Genomic DNA, 25400 nt, shown 5'->3' with positions numbered 1-25400 from the left:
AGTTTGGTGGTGGTGGCGCAGTGGGCGGAGTCAGTGACAGGCGGTCACTGACGGTGAGTGGGAGTCCGAAAGCGCTAACCCGTGACCAGGGACGGCCTAGGCGAAAGGCGTCCGGTCACAGTTATTGTTATGTATTTGGATGTGTAACAACTATGTTATTGCTTATTTTTTCCAGTAATTGGTGGGGAATATGGCTCCACCAACACTGGCTCGTTGTCCCATAGAGACTGGAACTCCCGCGGCAGCAACTGAGTGGAACGCAGGAAGGTGGTAGCTGTGGAACGCAAGTTGTGCGTTTCCATGGTGACACATCCTGGCGGAACCCGGAAGTGCGGTAGCGGAGGCCCATCAGCGTGACTCGTGAGCATCGTGGTGACTGGAAGTAAAGGTACACGTTTAAGGGGGGTACTTAAGGGGTGTTGTAACAAAGCAATGAGGAGGCAAGTCAGATGCTTGGTTGCATATGGAGAGGAATTAGTAGCAGGAAGAAAGAAGTAATACTGCCCCTGTATTGGTCATTGCTACAGCCTCATCTAGAATACTGTGTTCAGGTCTGGAGGCCACATCTCCAGAACGATATAAATATGTTAGAGACTATATAAAGAAGGGCATCTAAAATGGTGCATAACCTACATCACAAAACGTACCAGGAAAGATTAAAAGATCTTAATATGTATAGTTTGTAGCAGAGAAGGGAAAGGGGGGACATGATAGAAACTCTCAAATACAGTATATCAAGGGTTTGAACAAGGTGCAGGACGGAAACATTCCTCAAAGGAAGAGAAGTACAAGAACATGAGGAAATGCACTGAAAATGGAGGGAGGTAGGTTCAAAGGAAATTTGAGGAAAAATGATTTTACAGAAAGGGTGGTGGATAAGTGTAAAAGCCTCCCATCAGAGGTGGTAGATCAATTTAAACATGCTTGGATAGGCATAAGCATATCCTTACAAATATCTAAGGATAAAATAGGATTGAGGTTATCAAAAAGTTAAACAAAAAGGTCAGACTAGATAGGCCAAGAGGTTCTTAACTGCTGTTAAATTCTATGATGCGATAGCTAATAGCCATCGCATCTGTTGATTTGATGACAGAAATCTGTCAATTAATCGATTCTGGGTAAATAATAAAGAGATGGTAAATACAGTAACAATTACATGTGTAGGCATTGTTACATGCATATAGCGATCAACTTATACTTCTTTTCCACTAAAGTCCCGCGTCTGACCTTAGACAACCCCTTTTACACTGCAGCGCAGGATCAAGTTAGTATCGTGATGGTACCGTTCACTGGGCACACGGATGCAGTGTCGGCGCTTGGAGATGTGATCATCTCCTTGTTTTGGGAAAGCGGCTCTCCCGATGCTGTAAACGGGTCCTGGTTCGGATGACCAGAGATAACTGTTTCCACTGAGCTCTACCTGGGTCCTTCTCATGTCAGTGGAAAAGGGTTATGTGTTAGTGAGCCTGAGTACACACTTAGTGACCCGCCAATGCAACACCCGATGGGACCAATGAACAATATATCGGGCAAACAGTATACAATGCATGATCCGGTGAACAACTGCCCAATATATCATTCAAATGCACCATCGACCTTGCCATTGTCGGCAGCTGGGTCGCTCTATCAGCCATGCATGCAGGCCGATGGAACAACCTTGACTAATTACCCCTGGAAGCGTGCATAGTGAGTGCACACTAGACGAGATGCCCAATATGTCGGCCTGATCCGCGGGATCGGACAACATATCTTCTAGTGTGTACCCAGCTTTAGGGGCAGATTAAATTAACTGCAAACAGCTGGTGTCAGATCATGCTGCACATTTATCAGCCCATTAAGTTAGCTAATTTCTGCTCACACCTTCATAGGATGCCAGCAGAAATCAGCTAGTGCATACCTCCCAACTTCTTTGATCCCGAAATCGGGACCTCTGCGCGTACCGAAGGAGTGCATAACCAAAAAGGGGGCAAGACCTCATTATCGTGAGGCCATGCCCCCTTTTCGGTCGTGCGCACTTTTGGTGATGCAGTTTTGGGGCATATCCACAAGTCACACCCCTGTTTTACGTCATGCTGGGGGAGAGCCCAGCACTCTGTCAGCTGCTTGGTTGCCACCAGCTCTCTCCTTGCCCAAATGCGCGCGGCATCCCCAACTTCCTGACTGCCCTGAGCTCGCGGAACTGAGCTCGCGGACCTGCAGCCAATCAGGAGCTCCTGAATGGCTGCCAGTGTGCGAGCTCCAATTATATTGTGGCCGGCACCAAATTGGAATGTTACTCACTGTTACCCGGGCCTCTCTCTCTCTCTCTCTCTCTCTCTCTCTCGAGGAGAAGCTCTCTGCATCCACTACAGCGCGATGGTGAAGGTAAAGAGCTCAGACGGGCTGCGGGGGATGGACACAGTCCGTGGTGGACACAGATCAGGTACAGACTGAGACTCTTGCTCTCATACCCTCACCCTGATCTCCCACCCTCACCCTGCTCTCCCACCCTCACCCGGCTCTCCTACCCTCACCCTGATCTCCCACTGTCACCCCGCTATCACACCCACAGCCTCACCACAGCCCAAACTTTGAAAAATACATTTTTTAAACTGGTTTATGCACCACTAATGTCCCACCCACATTATCCATAGCAATACCCACCTCTGACAAACAGCCCCCCACCGAAGGGGAGCAGCCCTGTATATTTTGTGAGTCCCGGGCCACACAATCTCTGATGGCAGCTCTGGTCCCCAAAGTTTGCCGGCAAACTACCTCCATCGACGGAACCATCCAAGGTACCACTGGACTCAGTCTGGAAGGGTGAGACAGTTCCTATTTTAGTGAACATACGGACTGCACCTCAGATGAATCCTTTCATTTAAAGACGACTATTCACAATATTGGAGTATCATGCATCTCAGAGATATTTGATATAAGTATCCACAGAGTAAAACGCTCAGAGGCGTATCTGATATACTTGGTCTATATAGGATTGCACTGTCTTATGTTATATGTTGTCTGTATATATGTATGTATGTACCAGTTATTTATCAGTTTTAAAGCTGCATGGAATACCATTGCTTTATATAATAAATTCCTTTTAACTTTATTTGAATTGCGATTCTGTGCATTATATGGAATACATAGTTGATATGAGAAGCGCCAGAGGTTTTGTTTTCTATTAGCCCAGGAGCATAGCCTCTTGTACCTGACGGAAGAGGTCATGTTAATGGATCTGCATTAGCTCCCATAATAACTACTTGGGTTGGGTAATAATACTGGTTACTACAATACATTACACATTATTTAGTTGAACAATCACATGATATCACTGAGCCGGGGCACTAGCATTACACGTGACGGGTAATCGTCCAATGAGCGGCGTGGCGCGCATTACGGCTGTGCAGCCAGAGAAATGGCTGATGCCCAGAAGTCTGCGCTTAGCCGCCGGAGCTCAGGGCTTCTCCTGAATGCATCTCCGGCTCAGGGCGGGGAGGCAGGGGTGCTGGATGATACTCTAATGAAGCTTACCTTACTGACCCGAGCGATAGCTGTCAACGTGCGAAACATCAACGTCAACCTAGAGAGGTGCGTGCGGCGTCTGTGGGCAGGCGGTGCGGTGCACGGTAGTCCCTAGCACTATTATTGACATAATAAAATATTTCCACAAGAGGAGGGAGGCATCACACTATGTCGCCGCTATGGTGAAAGTCGGCCATGTTTTTGGTTTGTTGAATGAATTGATAGCAAATGTTCATCTATCATGTTATTAGAGTGACTCCTACAAGCATATTTAATTTTAGGTTTTGGCCATCTCTTTTATGACCTATTTATCATTCAATATTTGTGGCACATCCAGCGTTTTTGGGAAAATCTGCAAATATTAAGTATCACCCCCCAAAGTATGATGGAGGGACCACAGCTGATATCTGCCGCGGTCCCACAATTTCTGTCAGCAGCTGCAGCCCCTGTTGGTTTATATAGGGGCTGAAATCTGTCAGTTACCAAGCCAGGTAGCTAACGCTGTCTGAAGATGGCATTAGCTATTCCTCAAAAAATTACTAGGTGAGGGTACCTCCCAGTAACCCGTGCATGCGTAGTAGCGCTGCAGGGGTCCAGATAAAGGATTGATGTGATCGCTAATGTGATCACTTTACTCCTAACACATTGCTGGGATGGGCTATTTTCGGAGCTCCTGCTTGTGCATAACAGTACATCAGAGCAAATGTTCATTTCTTATCTGTGAGAAGCGGCAAAAGGAAACTACAATTATTGGGTCTAAAACCTGAAAATTGATAAATATCCATGGTAATAGAAAAATAACCGCACATACTAATTATTATAATTGTCCTTCCCAGATCATAAATTAGATATCTGACATCCTTATCTTTATATTTATTGGGAGTTGCTCCCAGGAATAAAACATCACAATAGATAGGCAGAAGAAGAGCAAAGTATTCCTATAACGGGGCACACACGGACTATTCTAACTGAAAGAACAGTAATAAATGACCCATCAAGAAAAATTATATGAAAAAATTAAAATATAACTTTTATTTAATACTTATAAAATATATAGGCGAAAATATAATATATATATATAAAATTATGTGTTGTTTACCACTAAACCTAAATGTGTCAAAATGATTGACGTTAATTTGCACACACGTCACTATCCCTTATTATATAGGGGTCGATCTACACCCTATCCACTATGATACTGAATTGTATCGGTATGGTATACATAGAACATCATGACAATCAATCAAGTGTGAACCACCCTATAGTTCGTGGTACCATGGTCTCATTTAGACTAAGTGAATAGATATATGTACCATGTCACTGTATACATGTCATATGTTATTCATCCGGATACAGATTGCCACTATGCAGCATCAAGATTGAGCTTGATGGATTATCCACATTATTGCAAGATTAAGTATTGGGATGTATATTGAACTAGTTAACAATGTTACAATTAACAGTCTGACCCCAAATAACGCTCAGAGTGACTATTAAAGCTATAATTATAGCTAGTTTGTAATGTCACAAATGATGTTCTGATGCCACATAGCACTCAGAGTAAATATTAAAGCTGTGTAAGTTATTAGCAAACAATGTTACAATTGACACTTTGACGCCAACCAGCGCTCAAAGTAAATGTTATAACTGTATATGTATCTCGCTGACAATGTTACTGTTATCACTCTAATGCCGAACAGCGCTTAGAGTGTATAATAACACATTTGATTGTGAAATCCCCTATTCTTAATAAGAGACATAACAGTATCTCTCATATTTTAACACATGCAGTAGTTATCAAATATCAAATCCCTTTCAGGTTGTTAAATCACCTAAATAGTTACTTCATAGGCAGTGTAACTCTGCCCAACCAATTCCTTTATTATCAAGGGATATTCTCTCCCATTCCACTGCCCTTATATTCAATTATGACTTCCTTATTAGTCTCTGCTGCTAATATTCACAGCCTTATTCTGCCAGGTTCACTATCTCTTTAATAAGCAGTCACCTCTGTCAACTATGCTAATAAATCTTATCCGTGATTCACATTTTTAATCTGATGTTCACACAAATTTATCACTTTCAGTAGATTAGTGTGGGGACAGCTGTATTGCTGAATAGTATTAAGCGTCTGCCATCTCTTAGGTAATTAACAAGTCCCATACATAATTACCACGTCTACTCTTATAGGCAGTATAATTCTGCCCAAACTATACACTATCCTGATGAGAATAATCTCTCTTATGTAATTCGTTCTATGTAGTGAAGTGTGATCACCCTGCTAACCTCCACTGTTATAACCGCCGGAGTTGCTCTGCTGGGACCGGCATTCCTCTATTATGCAGTCACTCATTTAGCTATGCGCCGTCCGCAGTTAGCACAACACATCGGCGGTTAGTATCACAGTTAATTTCACAGAGGTTCTGTTTGCGTTTAACGTGGAAACATACACATAGATTTAAAATTAACAGAGCACGCTATGCATCGCGTCTGTACATTCCTAACGCGCGTTTCGCCCATCGGCTTAGTCATAGGAGCAACCCGTTCTCAGGGCTGCCTGGAGCTATATCCTGATCTCCCCCCAATCACCATAGAGTTCTCTGATTGACATCCCTTGTAACCAATGGGTACCTCCTATAAGTATTCTCGTCAGTTATTTAGTACTTAATATCAAACTTAAGATATAAACAAAGTATTGTAATGTAAATATACTGTCTGGTTGTATCTTAATTTAATTGGGATGCAAACACTCAATTTGATATGTAAATAAATTAACTGGATCAATTTTACTATAATATAATCACTTATATTAATAAAAAATAAAAAATAATAATGAATAGATGGCAATAATATCTAAAACCACCAATACATAAATTCATTTATAAAATCATTATCTTAATTATAAATCCAAATTGAAACTAATAAAGTGCTAATTATTATTTCTACATCTTGTGAGCAAGATGTAATAAGTTATGGACGTATCCATAAATAAAATTGATAAAATCTAATATAATATATTATATAGTGTGATTAATTTGTGTGACATAAAAAATCAAAAAAGTGAAATAAATGTGAAATAAATTATTAATCCCAAAACTAGACTATAAATTCTCCAAGCATCTATGCCCAGTACCATATATATAGTGTCATATAAATAATTATATAACATAAAAAACATAAAAAACCTCAAAAATTTATTACCCTCAAGTGAGACAAAATTAATAATCCAAAATCAAAGTTATTATCTATATACTAACACTATCATGTCAACGTGAAAAAATATTTATTATATATAAAAATATTGCCATAAACATAATAAATAAATAGAAATACATCCAGATCCATTATAGGTTTTCAAAGAGTGTTATGCTGTTTGTTGATTTTATTTAAGGAACACCCCATAATTGATATTGTCATTTAAACCTATTGGTTGCAGTCCTCCTAGTAGAAAAATCCAGTGGCTTTCTCTTTTTAGCAATTCTTGTATGATGTCCCCACCTCTTATTCCAAGATGTACTCGCTCCACACCGAATACATTCATGTATCTTGGATCACTTTGATGTCGATCATAGAAGTGTTTTGCTACTGTAGTTAGTTGTTTGAACTTCGCTAGGTCTGAACCAGAGTTCCTAATATTTCCTGCATGTTCGAGTATCCTCTGTTTCAGGGGTCTTGATGTCATACCTACGTATCGTTTCTCACATGGACATGTGATACAGTAGATTACCCCAACGGTGTTACAATTTATATAGTCTCGTATTTTATGCATTCTGTTATATTTATCCTTAAACTCTGTTGTTCGTTTCATGTAGTTGCAGGATTTGCAACCCCCACACTGAAAAGATCCTTCAGCCACTGCTCTCCTCTCTCTTCTACTAATGAAATGGCTCCTAACCAATTTATCTTTTAAGTTGGCTGATCGTCTCCAACTTATTGAGGCTTTAGGTCGCAGGGCATGAGCAAGATCATCATCCAACCTAAGTATTGACCAATGTTTCTGTATTATCTGTTGGATGTGTTGCCACTCCATACAGAAATCCCCCACAAACCGAATAACTTCTGGTTCATTCTTTTGAACCCGGTTAGAGTATAGTAAAGAATTTCTATTCTGCTGAGTGGCCTCATATCTTGCTTTCTTAATAGCCCTGTTGCTGTATCCCCTCTTAAGTAAACGCAATCGCAATTCCTCAGATCTGATAGCGAATGATTGGGGGTCCGAACAGTTCCTCCTCAGACGTAAAAATTCTCCTTTTGGTATACCTTTAAGGACCGGTGGAAAGTGTGCACTAGTGTTATGTAGCACACTGTTTGTCGCTGTTGGTTTCCTGTATAGATCTGTCACGATTTTTCCATCTTCCATCCTACGTATTTTAAGATCCAAGAAATTCACCTCTACCTCACTCACTTCATAGGTGAGTTTAAGATTCAAGTTGTTCTCATTTAAAAGGCTAATGAATGTTCTAAATTTCTCTTGAGGACCATCCCACACTATGAGGAGATCATCGATGTATCTCATCCAAATTAATATATGGTTTGTATATTCCTCATGAACATCGGTAAAAACAATCGTCTCCTCCCACCAACCTAAATAGTTATTCGCATAGGTGGGGGCACAGGCCGCCCCCATAGCTGTTCCTCTGACCTGTATATAAAACCGATCATCAAATACAAATACATTTTTTGTCAATACAAAAATTAATAATTTAATCAAGAAGGCACCAAAATCTGTTCTTTCCTCTTTATCAAGAAAGTATTTTACTGATTCAACCCCTCTATCTACCTACTTAGAGGGGCACAAGTGGTTTGTTTGCTTTTTGCATAGAATACACATTTCCATATTGCACATGTACACCAAAAAAGACGGTCTGTAGTTGTACAAATCAAGTTACCACTGCAATCCACAGAAGAATATCAATACTGCATTACCATGCTGTAACTTGGCCCTATCATGAAAGCCCTTGTCAACAGTGTATTGCTACAGCAGTAGACTACTACAAATTGTAGCTGTAGCTTGTGCCTGAGGCAGGTAAATATGCCAAACCGTCCATGAACATATTCCAATATAACAGCTGAGGGAAATTGAATCCATCTCCCTGTGTTTCTTTTTGATGTGGTCTTCTTCTGGAATGAGAATATGGAGTTTTATAAGATCACTGTTTTGTTCACAAAAGGGTTATACTTAATTCATGCAGGGGTATATTTATAGGGATGCAGTCAGGAAGCCGATGGTCGAAATGCAGATCGTCGGCTTCCCGACTGTCAAATCCCGGCAGGGTACCAATGACAGGCGTCAAAATCCCGACACGTGTCATCATACCTACGCCAGGAGCTCGACGCCCGGCATACCGAACGAAGGTAAGGTGGGCGGGTTAGGTTAGGGTCTCCCGGGGGGACTTAGAATCAGGCATCCCCCCGGGAGGGTTAGGCTAGGGGGAAGTGTGTGTGTGTGGGGGGGGGGGTTAGGCACCCACGGGAGGAGGTTAGGGCTAGGCGCCCCCCCGGGGGACTTAGGGTTAGCCACCCCTTTGGGGGGGGGGGGGGTTAGTTATACTTGCCTAAATCCCCTCTGTCGGTTTTCTGCCAGCGTCGGGATTTGAACCTGCCGGCCATAGGCCTGGTGGTCATTCATACTGATTTCATATTTATGTACCTTAACTAAATGCAGTATCTCCCAGCCTTCAGACATTCCACTTATTGTATTGAGAAACTTCACCCTATGATATATTTCTCATCAGTAAACCCGGTCACTATAACCAATAGGGAACCTATCCAGTGGCTACTTCGTAAGCCTAATGTCGGCTTGTGTGGGACAGTATAAAAATTCAATGAGTTCTTTGCGGTAACCAGTTTAGTAAATTTGACACCCTAGAATATCACAGGAAAAAAGGGGTTACCATTGCTTTGTAAATATACTTCTTAGAGGTGGAATGGGGGTTGGAAGGGCATGTTCCCACAATGGGCCCAAGGAGACCTGGACACAGGCAGCTGCGCCTCGGGAGGCATGTCTCTTACATGTGCTAAAACTGTGCTGCAAAATAGGCGCTGATAATGATTGTCCACCACTGCTGATTGCTTCTGTGCCTTTCCCACTGATGATACATAACTCAGTAGTGTGGCTGCTATGTTATAAGAGGTCATGGCCATCTATGCTCATTGCTTAATTGATATTTGTGTTTTGTAATGCAGCACTTAAGAATATACTTATTTGATTTTTCTAAAGGTGAAGACAGTGGATGTTTGTTTTCAATTACATTTATTTTGTGCTCCTGTTTGCGTTTGTGCCTGTATTGTATTCTTACATGGTAAATGTTATTTACACATTTATTAATAAACAATTTAGAAATGAATCACACAATTGCGCAGACACACATAGAAAAAGCCGCCCACCACTAGCCGAGGACTTTTACCACTTTCTCTGAGAATACAATAAAGTATGACTGTGGAATGGCGCTAATCCTGATAGGGTATTGAGATGTTACATCCACATAAAATGAACAAAATTGGAGTCTTAGGGGTCATTCCTAAGCAACTAGATTTGGGGATACCACTATTGTGGATATATGCGGTCTTTGGGTCTCATTCAGCTGTCGCTCCGGGTCTCGCACCAAAGGGGGCGTGCTGTCGATGGTGATTGACAGCACGGCCCCTTTGGTGGGCGTGCCGGGGGCGTGGCTGCCAGACAGAGGCGTTCCCATGGGAACGCCTACCGTCTGGGTCTGGCCCCATTGACATCACTAGTGATGTCAGTGGGAGTGATTTTGGCTCTGATAGAGCCAAAATCACTGCAGGGCTTACGGCAGCGAGACCCTACTGCAGGGTCTCGTCGCAAGCCCGATGGTCGCGCTGGGAACACTTATATATATATATTGCCTGTCAGCAGTACTTCATGTTGGCAACCAAGATAGGTGAAAGTGAAGACCCAAGTGTCCATTGATTATATAGTAAATCTTGTTGGAAAACATTCAGGTTATTGTAATCTGTTTCTTTACACAGAATACTGATGGATAAATCGGACATAGAAGAGCTGGCGAGGATGTTGGTATGTCATGTGATTTAGGTGCGCTCAACAAATGCAGTAAAATTTTCACAAGATAAGTCTACACCAGCAACATCTTACTAGTGCCCTCACATAACAGCCTGTGTGTCTGCAAACCAGCCTGTAATCCTAGATACCAGCTTGTAACCCATGTGCAAGCAGTATACCAGTGCCCATACATAACAGCCAGTGCTATGACGCCTCATACCACCCTATAGGGTTCGGTATGACATCCTGGCTGTCGGGATGCCGCTGGTCAGAATACTGACAGCAGCATCCCGACACACATAGAACCTAACGGTGAGTACTTTTCTATCTTCTACCCATAACCCCCCTCCCCAGTGCCTAAACCTGACCTCCCCGGTGCCTACACCTAACTTCCCCCTCCCCGCACCCTAATCCTAACCGTCCCTCCCCCTAGTGCCTAACCCCGCTAGCTAACGCTACCCTCCCCCTGCACCCCGATACTTACCTTTGGGATACTGGTGTCAGGATTTCGGCGCCGGTATTAAAATCGGCGGCATCCCGCAAGCCTGGATGACAACTACATCCCCACCCTATACTATGACACAATAGCAGTACTATTGTCACCTCATATGAGCCATTAAGCCCGCCCCCAGTATACACACAACCCTATGTCAGCCTATACCCTCAGAGAATTCCCTAGCCCCCATATATTAGCCATTGCTTTCAAAGTATACAAATGCCACTACATTATGTAAGCCAGTGCCCCAAAAGAATATTGTGACCACATTATACTAGCCACTGTCCCACATAATAGACCAGGTGCATGCTGGTCCCTGAGCATCATTTACGTGTTTCCCTCTGTCATGTTACCGGCGCCCGATCATAGCCAATGACTGCATTATAGAGTGGGTCACATAGTGTTGTTGAACAATATGCTGAGTTTCTCCATATGACCTGCTTATACAGGCTATATTTTCCTAATCGGCAGATAATAGCTAGTTGGTGCTGATTCACAGACTGTCTAGCCCTAGTTTAGGATAATACAATGATACAAAAGTGAGCTTGGCATGTTAAATTTAAAATTGTAACTGTCTGATATAAGGCCCTCATTCAGACCCACTCGCGAGCGGCTGTCCGCTCGCAAGTGGGTCGATGGTCCGCACTGCGCATGCGCACGACGGAGGGAGCTCCGTCGTGCGCATGCGCGAGACCCGACGAGCGAAGGACTTTCCTTCGCTCTGAGTGTCTCATCAAAGGGGGCGTGCTGTCGATGTTGACTGACAGCATGCCCCCTTTGGTGGGCGTGTCGGGGGCGTGCCTGCCAGAAGGAGGCGTTCCCAAGGGAACGCCTACCGTCTGAAGCTGGCCCCACTGACATCACTAGTGATGTCAATGGGAGTGATTTTGGCTCTGATAGAGCCAAAATCACTCCTGGCCTTGCGGTTGAAAAACTCAACCGCAGGCTTTTGCTCGTAGTTTCAATGGTCGCGATGGTCAAGACCATCGCGACCATCCTGCACGCTCGTATATGCTGTGGGTGGTGACCCACAGCTATACGAGCGTCCAGGAGGACGCTCCATATTAATGGAGGTGGGCCCTGATTCTGAGCGAGCGCTCTGGTCAGAGCGTCCGGCTCTGAATCAGGGCCAGTATCCTAACAATATTAGCAGTCTGAGGCTCATGTTACATTGATACATGAAGTTTGTGGGGTCTAATACCACTTTTACACCAAAGTCCACCCGGTATTTGGAACATATTTCCAACCCGGATCAGACCTGGGACAGACCCCTTTTACACCACGGCACTGACCCGGGCTATGCACAGTTCGGCACCATCCACACCGGATCCAGGTCTGCAGTGACCCAGCGCAGGTAAACCTCACTCCGCAGCGGTCCAGAGGCAGAGAGAGCAGATGGGGAGAAATGCTCCATGCTGGTCGGGCCGGCCCTGGTTGCAGTGGACACTTGGAGATTCTGTAATTTCCAAGCGCCACTGATGTCGGCCAATGGGGCCGGCATGCGGCACGATCCGAGTCATCGTAACCTGGATTGCGTCATTTACACTGCAAGGTGGCACGGGAACGACTCGTTGCCAATCCTTCAAACTACCTGAGTTGGATACCCGGGTGGATCCATTCACATCGACATAAAAATCAGGATTTTTATGTCGGTGTAAAAGGGGTATAACACATCTCTGTATGAAACAACGTTCATACATCCAACTTGTTGAAGTTTTTACACTTGCAGATCTCCCCATTCAACAGGTACTGGAATTGTCCTCCCCATTATTCCCTTCTGTTCTCTGAGATCTGCTGTCAATGTTATAGACGTGTGACAATCCTGGAAGAGTACTAGAACTTAAGGTTGTGACCTAGTGGAAGAGAATATGTGCCAGATGTATTTGTGGATGGGACCAATGTTACAGAGAGGTGGCAGAGTTTGCTTTTAGCCTGTATTGTACAGAAGGATATCACACGATCATGTGCTATTAGGAGCCTATATTAAGCTAAATTTTAAGCGTTCGGGATCCCGGCAGTCAAAATCCCGATGCCGGAATCCCAACAGGGTTAGGATACCGACACTTGTCGGTTAGTATCTTAACCCTTCCCCTCTCCCTACCCCTCTCTCCCCGCATCCTAAATCTAACCCTCCCCCCTTAGTACCTAACCCGAACCCCAGTACTTACCGTCGGGATTCCGGCACCGGCATCCCGGCTATCGGTGTATTGAATGCATCCCCTAACATAATAATTATGACATTACACATGGATAGATTTATACTAAGCAGCTTTCACACGTTAATGTCAAAATCAGTATGTTCCTTATTTAGTGTTCTTCTTGAGGAATGAGTTTACCACAGTACATAATACAAAATGTTGACTGTTTTTTTTTCTGTTCCAGAATTCCCTAAGAGCAGATGAAAAATGAGGCAAACTATCACTATTACCCAAGTCGTGCCTGCATTGCCTGAAATGTAATAACTCCTGTGTTAGACCACGCACACTGGATCAACTTGTTATATTGTTGTAGAAAGTGGCTGATATTCAGTCTCTGATCAGAATCTCTAGCTATAAACCTCTGGAATGAAGCTGTTGTGTGTCTGCTGTTCCTGTTTATTTTTGCCTTTGGTCCTTACAACTGAGTATGCTGTGTGTGTAAGAGGACAGCATTTGAATTAAAAAAATATTTTTTCTGTTAATATTTATTAATCACTGTTGGTGTAATTTACAAATAAATACTGCTTGTATATGCCCCCCGCAATCTCCCGTCGGCAGAAAAGATAGTTTTTCATGTCCCTTTTAGACTGGGAAACAGACATATTGTCAGTAATTCTCCATGCTGAGAAAGAAGAGGGGCAGCATTAAAACCACTCATGGTGAAGACAAGTGACAGATGATGCGGGGATGTGCCATAAAGAGACAGGAAGGGTAAACGGGTCAGACTAGGCATGTCGGACAGGGTTCTGTGAAGGTTTGCCTTTATGGAAGATATCAGAGGAGGGCACAGAAGAATTTCTTCTCCCTGAATGGGTTTTCGGATGTGGGAACTGGAGTGATGAGTGGATCCTCGCAGGCGTGAGCATCACAGAACGTCATGAGGTCTGATGCTGCTTTTGAGACCTGCATTGAAAGAACAGGTTAAACAGTGATCTTGCATATGCATCGGATTACATAATGGGCTTTTATTTCTAGGTTACTTGATTTTCTGCTGACTTAAACAAGTATATGTATTAGATTTTGAAACCTACTTAAGTTAGTAGCAAAGGCATCTACATTCTTATACCCAGCAATTCTTAAGCTGGGTACACACTGGAATGATCGTAACGATCTATCCTGCACAATATGAGCACTCCCACGGTCGCATGCGATCTCGTGAGGTTAGATGTGCTGCACATGCATTGTAATGACGGACGGTGCGAGTGATCATTCCGTCGTTCATTGCATTGTTTCGATGTGTACCCAGGATCCGATATGTTGGGCTGACATATCGGCTGGGTACACATCACTCAGTGAGTACCCAGCTTTACATGAAATGGAAAGTTAAAGGGGTTTTTACACTTACAGGCAACTCTCATTTCTTTAGTTAGGTTTCCACAAAGTACCAGTTTGGTGGGAAATGCCACATTGTACCCCTGGATATTTACTGTGTCACATTTTAAAGGGGTAATGTTTCATCCTGTAGAAAAGATAAAGTACCAACCAATCAGCTCCTGTCATTGGCTGTGTTTGAAAAATGACAGGTGCTGGTTGGTTGGTGCTTTATTGCTGTCCACTAGATCTCGCCCCAAGGCTTAGTACATAGACCCCCTCAGTCTGCTAAGGTTGGAGGTATTACTAGATGTGGGAACTGACTGGACTGGCCACGGCTCCTCTGTAGTATTCCTCACACACCTGCAGTCTGGGCAGCACTCGCTGTGAAGCTGACAATTACGGTACTTCAGAGAATAAACTGCTTAGTTTGATAATATCTATAACTCAGTTTGCAAAGTGAATTAATTACAAAATATAGAGCAGTGGTAGCCAACCCTGGTCCTGGAGAGCTACCAACAGTGCATGTTTTTCAGGTCTTCTCACAGAATCACAAGTGTAATCATTAGCTCCACCTGTGGTTCTTTTCAAATGTGTTAGTGAGTAATGAATACACCTGTGCACCAGCTAGGTAGTCTGGAAAATGTGAACTGTTGGTAGCTCTTGATGGCCAAGGTTGGCTACCCCTGATATAGAGCAAACATTATGTTCAAAAATGATCAATTCATTGGAGGAGGCTGACTGTAGAGCAGCGGTAATCATATGATTGGAAGAACAGTGGTGGATATATTTATAAATCAGCACTGAGCTGTTACAGGTGTATAACTATCTTAATTGAAGAAACAAATGAATTGTTCTCTACCAATTTGCAAACATGGGGGAATTGGTTTGTGTACCTTTGTGAATTGTTACATGTTAGTTAAAAGGGGAAACACAAAATAAGCGTTCCACTGTTACAGTGTTTTCGTACCTTAATGCGACACATAGAGGCTTCAATCTTCAGCTGCTCCACAAGTTTCCTGGCCTGTCCAACACTTAGCGTGCTGTTTACAGGGGTATCCCCTTTCATGGTGCTGCCTGGATTGTGAAAATATCTTGTAACTAGGTTGAATATATACAGATGTGTGTTATATGACTGAATACTTTGAACGTAAAACACTATGAATCATGTGGAATTATAATATAGGTAGTAGGTGCTATTGAACCCTGTTGGCTGAAGCTGGCCTAACTGAATGCACATTTGTCAAAACACTGCAGAATTAAATATAGATGTATGTGGATAAGAATAATCATCGATTCCAATGCACCAGAGTTCCCCTACGTATATATCCTAGAGCTTCCAACTATATACTGTACATGGAGGATGAATTTAACAGAGTATACCGTTAAATTTCCTCACGTTGTTACACAGTGAAAAAATAGTGCCTACCTATGTCTTCATTGTATTGTAGGTGTTCTTCTCTGAAGCTCTGCTATTATTTACTCTGGACAACTGTCTAATACAATCTAGGCAGCCTAAAGTAATGCCGATGTACGACGGCGGGGACGCGCATCACCGTCGTACAGCATTCCAAACCACACACGATGTGCATGATTGATCATTGCGATCGATCGAAATCGTGCACATGGTCTAAAAAACCTTACCGTGTATGGGCCGCCTTATATAGCTGTTGATAGAGAGAACTGTACAACAGACTGTTATTAAGGATTATACATACAGGTACTTGGATGTAATGTAACCACATTTTTATGTTGCATAGGTTAAGACACATTTATCGAAATAATTTTGCAGGAAATCCATTACAAATAGCCATTAATAGTGTTTAGAAATTATGTTTAACGGAGCAAAATGCCCCTCAGTTCTCTACTATTAGAGTGGCGCATCAACATGACTTTTTCACACAGCCCAAGCAGATAGTTGAAGCTCACCTATGGTCAGTGAAAGTAGCTATATTGTGGGTTGAATCAATTTTACGTGCACCTGTGAAGGGCCGTTATGTTAATTTGAGCAACCACCATTTGATATTACTGTTCTGGGAGGCATGGATGGGAACAGCATTTGGAAGCTGTGCTGGTTCTTGTACATGTTGAGTCTCCCATATCAAAATATTCCGAAATACAGAATTTTTTCAGCATGACTGATAGTGAAATCTTTTCTTTTTTGATGGTTCAATGTACACAAACTCTGTTTAAGGCACAAAATTATTAAAAATAAAGTATAAAAATACCTTCAGGCTTTGTGTATAAGGTGTATTGGAAACAAAAATGAATTTCATGTATGTACACAAACTTTGAGCCACAAAATTATTGAAAATATTGTATAAAATGACCTGCAGACTGCGTACATAAGCTGTATATGAAACAAATGCATTTTGTGTGTATATTTGGGTCCATTCTCAAGATATTTCATTATGGTATGCACATATTCCAAAATACGGAATATTCCGATATCCAAAATACCCCTGGTCCCAAGCATTTTGGATGGTATACAATCGGGAAACCGGCTGCCTTAATACCGACAGCAGGCTTCACCGACTGTCATATCCCGGCGAGGGTGAAATGCCGGGCGTCTAGATGTAGACGCCTGACATTTTCCCGAAGCCGGGAGACAGGTGCCCGGCATCCCGATCGAAGGGGGAGGGTTAGGTTTAGGGCACCCAGGGGGGACTTGGGGTTAGGCACCCCCCCCCCGGGAGGGTTAGGGTAAGGCACCCCCGGGGGGGACTTAGATTTAGGCAGTGGGGGAGGTTAGGGTTAGGCACCCATAAGGAAGGTTAGGGGGGGTTAGGTTAGTTTATACTTACCTTAGCGACGATCGGGATTTCCAGCGCTGTCGGGCTTCCGCTGCCGGTATTTCTTACCGATTCCTTTTGGATATGGGAGACTCAATCTGTATTGCCATTGGGAGGCTTTTGGGGTTCCTCCAAGGGAATCTGTATGTATTACCGCCGGCAGTTCGAATCCCGGCAGCGTCAGGCCGACAGAGGAAGAGATCCCGGCAGCGTCAGGCCGACAGAGGAAGAGATCCCGGCAACGTCAAGTCGATAGAGGAAGAGATCCCGGCAGTGGCAGCCCGACAGCGCTGGAAATCTCGATCGTCCCCGGGTAAGTACTAACCTACCCCCCTAACCCTCCCTTAGGGGTGCCTAACCCTAACCTCCCCCACCAAGTGCCTAACCCCCCCCTTCCCCGCTGCCTAAACCTAAGTCCCCCGGGGGGTGCCGGCGGTTGGTATTGTGGCCGCCGGCATCCTAAACGTATACCCCTCCAAGTGATTTGTCTCTCAATTACATTAATGTATGTGGCTATTCTAATGTAGCCTAAAAGTAGGCAATTATATGATCCAAAGTGGGTGCTATTACGTAGCTTTAGTGGCCACCAGAACAGAGAAGCTTTGACTCTGCCTGGTGGTTTAAACATATCTTTGCAAATATATGCTGAGATCTGTGTATTTCTATTATCATGTAGTATTCAAATCTCATTGACGGTCCTTTTGCAGAGACCTGGGGGAGCATTTTTCCTTTTTCTTGTCTAGATTAACCCCTCCCTATTCATGCACCTGTGAAGGGCCATTAAGTTGATTTGAGCAACCACCATTTTATATTAATTTTCATGAAAAAGCAACCAATCAATTCACTAAGAATCAGTACATCATTAATATTATTATGACATATCTCTGTAATGTCATTGATTACCAATGAATTGATAGACAGTATAATCATGAATATTAATTTATCCCCCAAAAAGTTCACGTTAACCTGATTGGTCACTGCAGATGCACACTTGGGGGTTAATTGCCCAGAGCCCTGTCCCGCCCAAATGACCACCTATTTGCAACTGCACAGATGCTGGCTGCCAGGAGGAGGGAAGACACCTTTAAATTCTTCCCCTTCAAGCACTGTTATGAATGTAGTAGTCGTACAGCTTATTACTGCTCGGCCTTCAACATGCCAAGGCGGTACTCTTGTTCTTCCCTCATTATAGACCAGGCACTGCCTACGATCATAGAAAAGGCAGCACATAGGCACCTATTTTGACCTGTTCGGTTTAGAAGTTGATGTTTTTTTTGCTTTCTTCAAGTGGAAATAACAAGGTGATGGAACCCACAACACCTATCGATGGAAAGGCAAATGTAGAGGAGAGAGTCCATTTTATGAGTTCTATTCATTAAAAATATATTCCTAAGTAGTTGCAGTATTCATTTATTATGCTTTATCTGTATTTGTGTAATATATACATTTTGTTGGCAGTTATATTCATGAGTCTAAGTATAGTAAAAATGAACACCTTTGAAATTAACAAGGAATTAGTTTACACTGTTTAAAAAGTATTAAATAAAATACATATACAGTGGGTTTAAAGCTCAGATTTGTGCTTTCAGTTCCAATAATGTGGAATTTAAATATATATGTATATATATATATATATATATATATTTTAAATAGATTTAATTTCTAAATTTTTATTCAGAATAGGTATTGCAGTGGTGTAAGTACCTCTGCAATACTTGGTAACAGGCTTTTCCATGCGAGTTGTTGGAACCTCCTATCTAGAAATTCGGCTATTGCTCCTGCACTGAGTAAAACCATTTCCCCATCCATTAGTGCAGCAGACAGATTCTCTGCTCTGGCAGTGTTACGTTGTGTAACACCTAAGATGCCCAACTTGGAAAATTACTCGGCCACAAATGCGCTAATGATTTCATAGAGAAAAAAAAAAAGCTTTTGGTCAGGCTCATTCCTTGCAGCTGTGGTTGTAATTGATGGTTACTTTAGGACTGTATAGCACATTTAGGTTTCATCACTACTTTCATCTCCTCTGGTGCATCCCATCAGTGAGAGAAATGGTTGTAAAGAAGTCGGACTGTTAATGTGATGCCATTATGCACTTGGCCCTATTGGCAATTGAAGTCACCTAAATGTGTTCTGTAATTGATTGGCCAAGGATACCCCAAAGACCACCATTTTGTTAATCTTATCACCAAGACTGATGACTAATGCCTGTTTACCCAGAATGTTTCCTTTTATAAGTGTAGCTAGCATTGACACATAGGGCACTGACAAGCCAGGTGGGACCCTTACTAATCCTTTCTCCTATGGTGAGAAGGAAATGGGTATTCGTGCAGAGGGAGAACAGAATTCTCACAATGACGTGTTACTGAACGTTGGACTTGGGTGTAAATTAAATAAATGTCGTCAGAGGCATTACAAGAAAAGGTAATTCTTGCCCCTACTATACATGTTCTCCCCACTGAATCACAAATTAAAGAAATGATACAGTACTGGACTATGACAATCTGGTTAATATTTCAAAAGATAGACAAATATAAACACACATGGATAAAATAACAAGGCGCTTGGTAAATGTACCAAAAGAAATGAAAGGTAATGTACAAGTCAAATGATGAAGGCAGTGAAATGCAATTAAGATATAAAATCTAACATTCATGATCAATTACTAAAGTAAAATAAAATGTCTCCACAGGATTGAGCCTCTAAGGGAGAACTTTAAAGATTTAAGATATTTAAAGCATATGTCTAAAGAAAGATCCACTTTGGATTGAAACTGGTTGGCCTGCAGGGAGAACGCTTGGGGCCTGATGCAGAGATGTACTCTGTACGCTGATCCGATAATTAGCGCACATCTCTGATTTCTACTCTGCGTGTGCGCAGAATGGGTCCTGCGCATGGAGCTACCCACAAGCCTCTGCCTGATTGACAGGCAGAAGGGTTTTAGGGGGCGGTGGCCTCACAAGCCGCCAGGACCTGGTCAGGCTGCAGTAATCTTCAGCTACCGAAGCCTGGCCAAAGACAATCGCGACCGAAGGTGATCCCAGGCTGTGACCTCGATCACAGCGCTGGGATCACGCAGATGCAGCAAGAAGTGCCTGCTTCCAAAAGACACCTCCTGCTGCATTTGAGATGGATGGAATTGCACAGGCGCTTGTGTGTGGCTCTGCAATTCCGTCCATATCTGAATCAGGCTCTTGGTTCTGTGACCGAACCTGTACGTTATCTAAGAGCTATAGGGAAGGAGTAGATACACCGCCATCAAACAACCATTACTTCAAAGATCCTACTATATGTTGAGATTTCTGTACATATTTGGTACGAGTAATTACCTCACCCATTGTTGTCTATTCTAGTTGCCTCTTATAGTGGACTTTTATTTAATATGACTGATATTGAAAGCCATGTAACTTCACCAAGTAGGCGGCTGACAGCACTGGGAACAGAAGTAGATCATATGCTTGTCAAGGTATCGAGCAAATAGGTGAACAAGTACCAACTCTTGTACTTAAAGCTGGGAGTACCAGCACTTTTCCCATATAAGAGACCAGTACTGGTGACAATAATTGCCATAAGCTGCTGTTTTAGATGATCTGCCAGAAAGGTACAGTTACAGTAAATAGCAGGGATGAGCAGTGGAGGTTTATTATGGAGTGGTCTTAAGCTATGTACACACTAGATGATTTTCTTTTAACGATTTGCCAGATTCCGACGGATCAGAATGACAAATCGTTAAGTGTGTACGCACTATGTCGTGCGGTGTGAACTCCCATGGGGTCGTTAGCCGCATCATCAGGTTAGTCCTACATGCAGGCCAGAGACTAGTTATAGCGACTCATGGTGTTACCACAGGTTAAACTCCTAAAAATGCAGCCCAGTCAGGACTTGGCATGACCAGTGCATATGTACTAGAGCACAAGTTCTCAAACAGTGCATGTTTTCCAGGTCTCCTTACAGAATCACAAATGAAATTAGTTCCAGCTGTCAATCTTTTAAAATATGTCAGTGAGTAATGAATACACCTGTGCTCCTGTTAGGGTTTGTGGAAAATGTGAACTGTGTGGGGTCCTGAGGACCGAGTTTGAGAACCCCTGTACTAGAGAGAGAGGATTGTAGGTACATGTAAGAATAAGGTCCAAACTACATACACTGTCTCAAATTGCCTTACTGACACCAATTATGTAAACATGCTGAATTCATACCATGATTGTGTGTAGTTGGTAGCAGTGGTTTAAATGTAAAATTCCTGCAAGAATGCCTCTCGGCACAAAACTGGTAATGACATCTGAAGGTAATACCATCTACAGATGATGTGAGTCGCTTTGTTCCTGTCCTGGCAACAGTTTGGAATGTGGTAAATAGGTGCCAGACTGCAGGCCCCATTGAGAATAATGGAGACTGTGGTTGGGATCGGTATGAAATACCAACATTCAGGATCCTGGCGGCCAGAATCCCGACACTGGAATCCCGACAGGGTTAACATATCGACACTTGTTGGCCGGCATGCTAACCCTCCTCCGCACCGTAAACCTAACACTCTTTGTTGCCTAACCTCCCACCCTAGTGCCGGAACCGAACCTCCCTCTCTCTAACCCCGCTACTTACCTTCAGCATTCCGGCGGTTGGGATGCTGGCGCTGGGATTCTGACCAACGCCAGTAATGTAAGCGTCAGCATCCCGACCGCCGGGATGCCGGATGCATCCCCTGCGGTCTACAGTGCTAATTAGTCTCTTACAGGAAATATCTCCTGCACTAGATATTGTTAAATAGCTCCAATTCTGAAGATTCTGTATTATTTACATAAAAAGTTGTTAATAAGCACCGTAATATCATACTGGGGGCGATTCAATCAGTTTTTATTAGCCATGGTAATTATCGTGCCCAATAAGACGTGGTTTAGCCATGTAAAATGGCTAAACCTGTCTGAAGTCCTGGTTAGGGTGCCTAAACCACAGACTTATCGCACATTTCTCATTGCCACTTCAGGAGGCTGTGAGCAGAAGTCCCGGTGGCTATCGCGCCCAAACTGAGCAACAATTGGATTGCTCTGTGCCCATCACTGACAGCTGCCGGCACACACAATTGAATTCCCCCCACTGTAACCTATTAAATGTGTTGTAAAACCATGCTGCGGGTAATACACTCATGTGTAGCTAATACATTCATAATGTAAAAATATGTTGGCAAATTTGTCATTCATCAGTAAGCAATTATTTAGTGACAATTAAAGAATGCTTTTATAATTAGTAACTAATAAATGGATAGAGATCCGTACTCCCCCACCCACCCTCATGTATAGTTTTGATATTCTGTAATGTTGTGATTCTTATTTGGGTCCTATCATTCAGTGGTAATTGAAGAAAATTAGGAAGGATTTTTAATTGTATTGGGACAATGGAAGCAAATATTTATAGCCATGTCAGAAATTAATAATGCCAAAAACACTTATGGTACACATATCCACAATGTCATATCAAAGGCAAATAATATGTTTATGATACAACCGGTTTACAGGAGCTAATGTTAAAATTGTAATCATCTATTTTTTTGTTATTGCCAAATACAGGTAGCCGGGAAGTTTAAGATGTATGATAAGATCACATAGTGGCACTGGGTTTGGGTCTGCCTTGTACTGTCGCTGTGTATATAACATGCCATATTTGTAAAGCAATACTTTGGTGACAGAATGGATCCTATTATAATCTGTCCTCACTCATACCTTCTTATACATTCTCCTAGCTGCTGGGATTGCTTCCTATGCATCCTATGCCTCTTTCCAATACTACATTCCATCTTACAAATAGGAGGAGGCCGTAACATCTGACCCATTGTATAAACATGAAAACTTAATTACAGAGAAGAGTAACATTTATGGTATTGTAAGGAGAGAAAAAAGCCAATATTCATTCATTCCAATATCCTGAAAAGAATAAATAATTATTAACAAAAATATATACACATGACTTATCCTATTGACCAGGCTTTTGACAGATATAAGTATGTTAGTATATATAGTATAAAAAGCATAATATTTGTTTCTGCAAGTCCCTTTCTATACATGAGACATTACTATAGTAGATGTGTTGTCCAGAGAGATGGGCTATAGAAGCAGGGAGGGGCAGCCTCTATTATCAGACTCTCAGGGGGTAAAGGAAGACTCGCTCAATGGTTATGGTACAACAAAGGGTACCTGATACACATACACTGTCTATGCCCTCTTTTCCCCACTGCAATGCATAGGTTTGTGTGGCTGGTACCCACCTGTCTGTTTTGGTGATGGAGGGATGCAGGATGCTGAGAGCAGCTCCTTCAATGCAGCTACACCAAACACTCACACCCTGCAACAAAGAGAAATGGGGGAGGAGAGACTGGAGGAAGGAGGAGGATGGTGAGAACTGAGTGAATGACTGAATATGCTCAGGAAAAGCAAGGCGGAAAAAAGAGATGGAACAAAATGGGAGGAGAGTACAAGAGTGAACTGTGATGGTAGGACAAGGTCTGCAAATGTATTGTTGATAAAGGCTGGCCATGGACACACAGATAATAATCAGAAATATGGCTGTTATTGTCTGCAGTAAAATAAAATATGAAACTCCAAATAAACTGCTATTCTCTTGTTAATTGCATTATTAATTACATTTCTTATTTTGGCTTTTATCAACAGTAGTATAGGTAATATATTAAAACACACTATGAATAGATGACCCAATAATTACAAATTACAATCCACTATAAAGTAATTCCTCCCGTTTTTAAAAGTCTAGAGTATATTGTTCCACCCAGTTACATAGGTGTGGTGTAGGTGCTTATAGAGCATTGCTCTGGCTCTGGGTTTTCTTTAAAGCCGCATACACACTTCATTCAGAGCCGTTCGCTATTTGCGGTCGTTCGTTCAAAAACAAGGGGTGGCTATTCAAATGATCCGTTCGCAAATTGCAGTCTGTTCACACCTCTAAGTCTGAACGAGCGAGCAAAACATACGCTCGTTTATTTGATAAAAACGCCCCCTGGCCGCTCGCACCATACGTCATGTCCGCTATTTATTTGATTAATCGAGTACATCGTACAGCGTATGAACTGCTCGCTATTCTTGTGGTTGGTTTTTTCAACCGCTATTTTGCGAGCAGTTCTGAGTTTAAAAAAACCAAGTGACGTGGTCAATGACGCTGCTGGATTAATTATGCACACCCTTAAAACGCCCGTTTTGACCTTTAAGCACGCCTGCGTTCGAATTCCACTCCCCCGTTTTCAAGCACCTTCCCCTGTTACCACCCACATACGCCTCATTCTGTCACTCAAAATAGCAGGCACTCGCTATATAGCGTACAAACGATTTTCGGCCGCACTGACTGGTTCGCGCATGCGTACTAAAAACCGTACGCATGCGCAGATGTGCAAACATCGCTCGGAATGAGCGTACTGCCGCTAACGAGCGGCTCTGAATGAGGGCCTATGCTCCATGAGCGATAACGTTAAGTGTTTTCCCTGAACTGCCAGGCTCAATGTCGGTAACGACATTGAGCATACACACTGAACAATATAGTTAACGATATCGTTCAGTGACGGCACCCTCCCTCATCCCTGAACATACACAACCTGACGATATCGTTCAGTGACGGCACCCTCCCTCATCCCTGAACATGCACAACCTGACGATATCGTTCAGTGACGGCACCCTCCCTCATCCCTGAACATGCACAACCTGACGATATCGTTCAGTGACGGCACCCTCCCTCATCCCTGAACATGCACAACCTGACGATATCATTCAGTGACAGCACCCTCCCTCATCCCTGAACATGCACAACCTGACGATATCGTTCAGTGACGGCACCCTCCCTCATCCCTGAACATGCACAACCTGACGATATCGTTCAGTGACGGCACCCTCCCTCATCCCTGAACATGCACAACCTGACGATATCGTTCAGTGACAGCACCCTCCCTCATCCCTGAACATGCACAACCTGACGATATCGTTCAGTGACGGCACCCTCCCTCATCCCTGAACATGCACAACCTGACGATATCGTTCAGTGACGGCACCCTCCCTCATCCCTGAACATGCACAACCTGA

The 25400-nt window shown here is 43.0% G+C and overlaps 1 protein-coding gene and 1 long non-coding RNA gene across 3 annotated transcripts; one reads left to right on the top strand and one right to left on the bottom strand.

The window, feature by feature from the left end:
* Positions 1–3348: 3348 nt before the first annotated feature.
* Positions 3349–13766, top strand: LOC148515412 (uncharacterized). The gene is made up of 3 exons (XR_015879412.1): positions 3349–3570; positions 10498–10543; positions 13407–13766. It is a non-coding gene; the product is annotated as an uncharacterized LOC148515412 (long non-coding RNA).
* On the bottom strand, positions 13690–23726 carry GNG3 (G protein subunit gamma 3). 2 transcript variants are annotated; one of them, XM_088480099.1, is made up of 3 exons: positions 23585–23726; positions 15504–15634; positions 13690–14125 (listed from the first exon to the last, which is right to left on the bottom strand). In XM_088480099.1, exons 2-3 carry the CDS (start codon positions 15600–15602, stop codon positions 13997–13999), a joined length of 228 nt encoding a protein of 75 aa, XP_088336225.1. In that variant the 5' UTR covers positions 15603–15634; positions 23585–23726; the 3' UTR covers positions 13690–13996. The 2 variants fall into 2 exon arrangements, with proteins under 2 accessions (XP_088336225.1, XP_088336224.1); XM_088480098.1 differs by having other exon boundaries at positions 15504–15610; positions 23585–23720.
* Positions 23727–25400: the final 1674 nt, after the last annotated feature.

This window comes from Taudactylus pleione, unplaced genomic scaffold (genome assembly GCF_031769625.1).
Source record: "Taudactylus pleione unplaced genomic scaffold, aTauple2 ptg000250l, whole genome shotgun sequence".
In the NCBI taxonomy this organism is placed as follows: Eukaryota; Metazoa; Chordata; class Amphibia; order Anura; family Myobatrachidae; genus Taudactylus; species Taudactylus pleione.
This window is presented reverse-complemented; position numbering and strand designations above follow the sequence as displayed.

Bases quoted from the DNA above. Each gene is read 5' to 3' on its own strand.
- GNG3 (XM_088480099.1), bottom strand. From the start codon at position 15,602: ATGAAAGGGGATACCCCTGTAAACAGCACGCTAAGTGTTGGACAGGCC. The intron at 14,126-15,503 runs GTACGAAAACAC...CTTTCAATGCAG, and splicing joins CCTCTATGTGTCGCATTAAG to GTCTCAAAAGCAGCATCAGA.